General features: G+C 42.6%; 1 protein-coding gene across 1 annotated transcript in view; it reads right to left on the reverse strand.

Annotated features, from left to right (window-relative positions):
- Positions 1-177, reverse strand: part of Bmx (BMX non-receptor tyrosine kinase) — a 66952-nt gene extending 66775 nt beyond the window's left edge. The window contains exon 1 of the mRNA XM_031376777.1: positions 37-177. Within this exon, the coding sequence (XP_031232637.1) occupies positions 37-39 (3 nt within the window). The 5' untranslated portion in view covers positions 40-177. The remainder of the gene's footprint in view (positions 1-36) is intronic.
- Between the last annotated feature and the right edge of the window lie 2260 nt (positions 178-2437).

Genomic DNA, 2437 nt, shown 5'->3' on the forward strand with positions numbered 1-2437 from the left:
TGTGACTCTGTGTAGTCACAGGCCACTTAAACGCACCATTTGGGCTTCTTCTGTCTCCCTGGGGTCCACCACAGTGAAGCGAAGCTGCTCCTGCAAGAACGCAACCTCGGGCTGTCCTCTCTCCAGCAGCAGTGAATTGTGTCACATTTTTTTCTGGCTGTTGGGTCAGAAATGGCTGTACAACTCAGTGCCCCCAAAGCATTTATTGTCCTGCGGGGCCTTACACAATCCAACAGGAAACCACGCTCAACACTTAGCCAACACTTGTTGATGTGATTGAATGCAATGAACATGGAGACAAAAGCATATTTCAGAAAGGCTCTAATACTGATAACTGTAGCTCCTGCTTTTCCCAGGCAGCTCTTGGGGACATGTGATAACCCTGCCTTTGTTTCTAGAGCTTTGTGCTGGAAAGGACAAGAAAATATCTTGGTGAAACCCAACTTCTGACGCTGACTTCTCGAACAGAGGCCAGAGTCAGGAAATCATTAGGTAATGCCAAAGGGCACAGAGAATAAGCAATGAAAACTTCAAACCAGCACTTGGCAAAGGGAGGCCCAGGAATAAGAACTACACCCCTGAAGTTGCACATATCCATGTGTGCAATAGTCAGTAAATATGGGACCCAATATAATAGCTCCTTCTGAAAATGTTTAAAAACTGGAATCAGCCAGCCAGCCTAGCACATTTTCTTCTGAGGCCAAACCTAGCTAACAAAATGAGCTGTGGTTCCTGCATGGAAACAGTAGCTGGTGGGACCTAGATCTACAAGCACCCCTTCCACTGCCGTACTCAAGCCTGCTATCTGAATACTGAAAGAATTTAAAGACTAGCAGAAATTCTACCATCTATGGCATGCCTCAGCTTACAGGAAATGAGTTAATTTATGTCAAAGAAATGAGTCTAAAAATGGGAACAAGACTGGTTTTGTTAATGTATGCTGCAGAAATATCACTAAGAAAAAATGTGATTGCCAGTTTTTATTGGTAGTAACCACATTTTGGTATTTGGCTATTCTCAGCCACTATTTTCTCTGGTGCATGCTGGCTGGTCATGTACAATAAATTTAACAGCATTATAAATATATCACTTATTTTTATCACTTATCATTCTATGTGTATGGATTTTTCCCCTGAGTGTGTGTTTGTGCAGCACATGCATACAGTGTCTTCAAAGGCCAGGAAAGGGTGTCAGATATCCCAGCACTGGAGTTACACACAGTTGTGAGTCACCATGCGGATGCTGGGAATCAAACCTGGGTCCTCCAAAAGAGCAGCCAGTGCCCTTAACCTCTGAGACATCTTTCCAGTACCTCTAATACCATATTTTAGACTCAGCTGTAGGGTGCAAGAAAATCAACCTTTTAGCATGCATTAACATACTGTATTAGCTTATTAACTGATGGGCATGTTAATGTGTCTGGTGGGCGTGTATGGTGTGATCATATGATGATGCCTTGTGTGAGCAATGGAGACTGAATCCCTGGCTTTCCAACAAGCATTCATTGGAGCAGAGGGAGGATTAGCATTGCTGCTAGTCTTTGAGTTGTTCAAAGCATATTGAGAGTCTGCTGTGTGCTGATCATTCTAGTAGAGGCTCAGGTCTAACAACCTGGTAAATTGATTTAATTCTTCACTTTTTCCATATGGTGATTCTTCATGGCTTATATGTGGTAACATGGTAGGTAGATTTTAGAATAAGAATAACTTAGAGGAGGAGAAGGAAGGGGTGGTATCACCATGGAAGCACCTGGATACAATCTCTTGGGATTTCCACCCCCCATTGGTGTGCCATTCAAAGGCAGCAAGGAGGAGTGGTTTCCTCTCCTCTAAGTCAAAATGCCACAAATTTATTTCCTTCTAGTGATTCTCTTCCCCTGTTATTTCTCCTGAAACTTCCTTTGGCTCTGTATTTTCCATGGTTCCAGTTAACTTCTAACTTTTGATTTCAATTACATGATTTAATTGACTCAAATTATAGTCTTTATTATGTCCTTTGGCAGGCGAGACTCTTTGGGACTTTCTGGACAGCTTGTTTGTGCAAGCCTTTAGCAAGCAACAGCCAAAGGGACACATGTGAGATGTGATGAGGCTTGTTCCCTTACACTTATAGTCTTGAACCCACGACAATTGAAGCAAAGAAAGGGAGAGAGAAAAGAAGGAGAAGAAAGAATAAAAAGGAAGGAGAGAGGGAGGGAAGGAGAGAGAGGAGGAGAGAGGGAGGGAGGGAGAATCCTTCAGGTTGATGGCTACCCTCTATCACTTTCAGCACTAGGGAGGCAGAGGCAGGTTGATCTCTTTGAGGTCAAGACCAGCTTAGTCTAAATAGCAGTTTGAAGCCAGCCAGGGCTACATAGTGAGACCTTGTCTAAAAACTTTGTTTGACTTATGTTTTATTTTTAAACTTTTGATAATTCTATACAAGCATGTAATGTATT

Source organism: Mastomys coucha, chromosome X (assembly GCF_008632895.1).
Source record: "Mastomys coucha isolate ucsf_1 chromosome X, UCSF_Mcou_1, whole genome shotgun sequence".
NCBI lineage: Eukaryota > Metazoa > Chordata > Mammalia > Rodentia > Muridae > Mastomys > Mastomys coucha.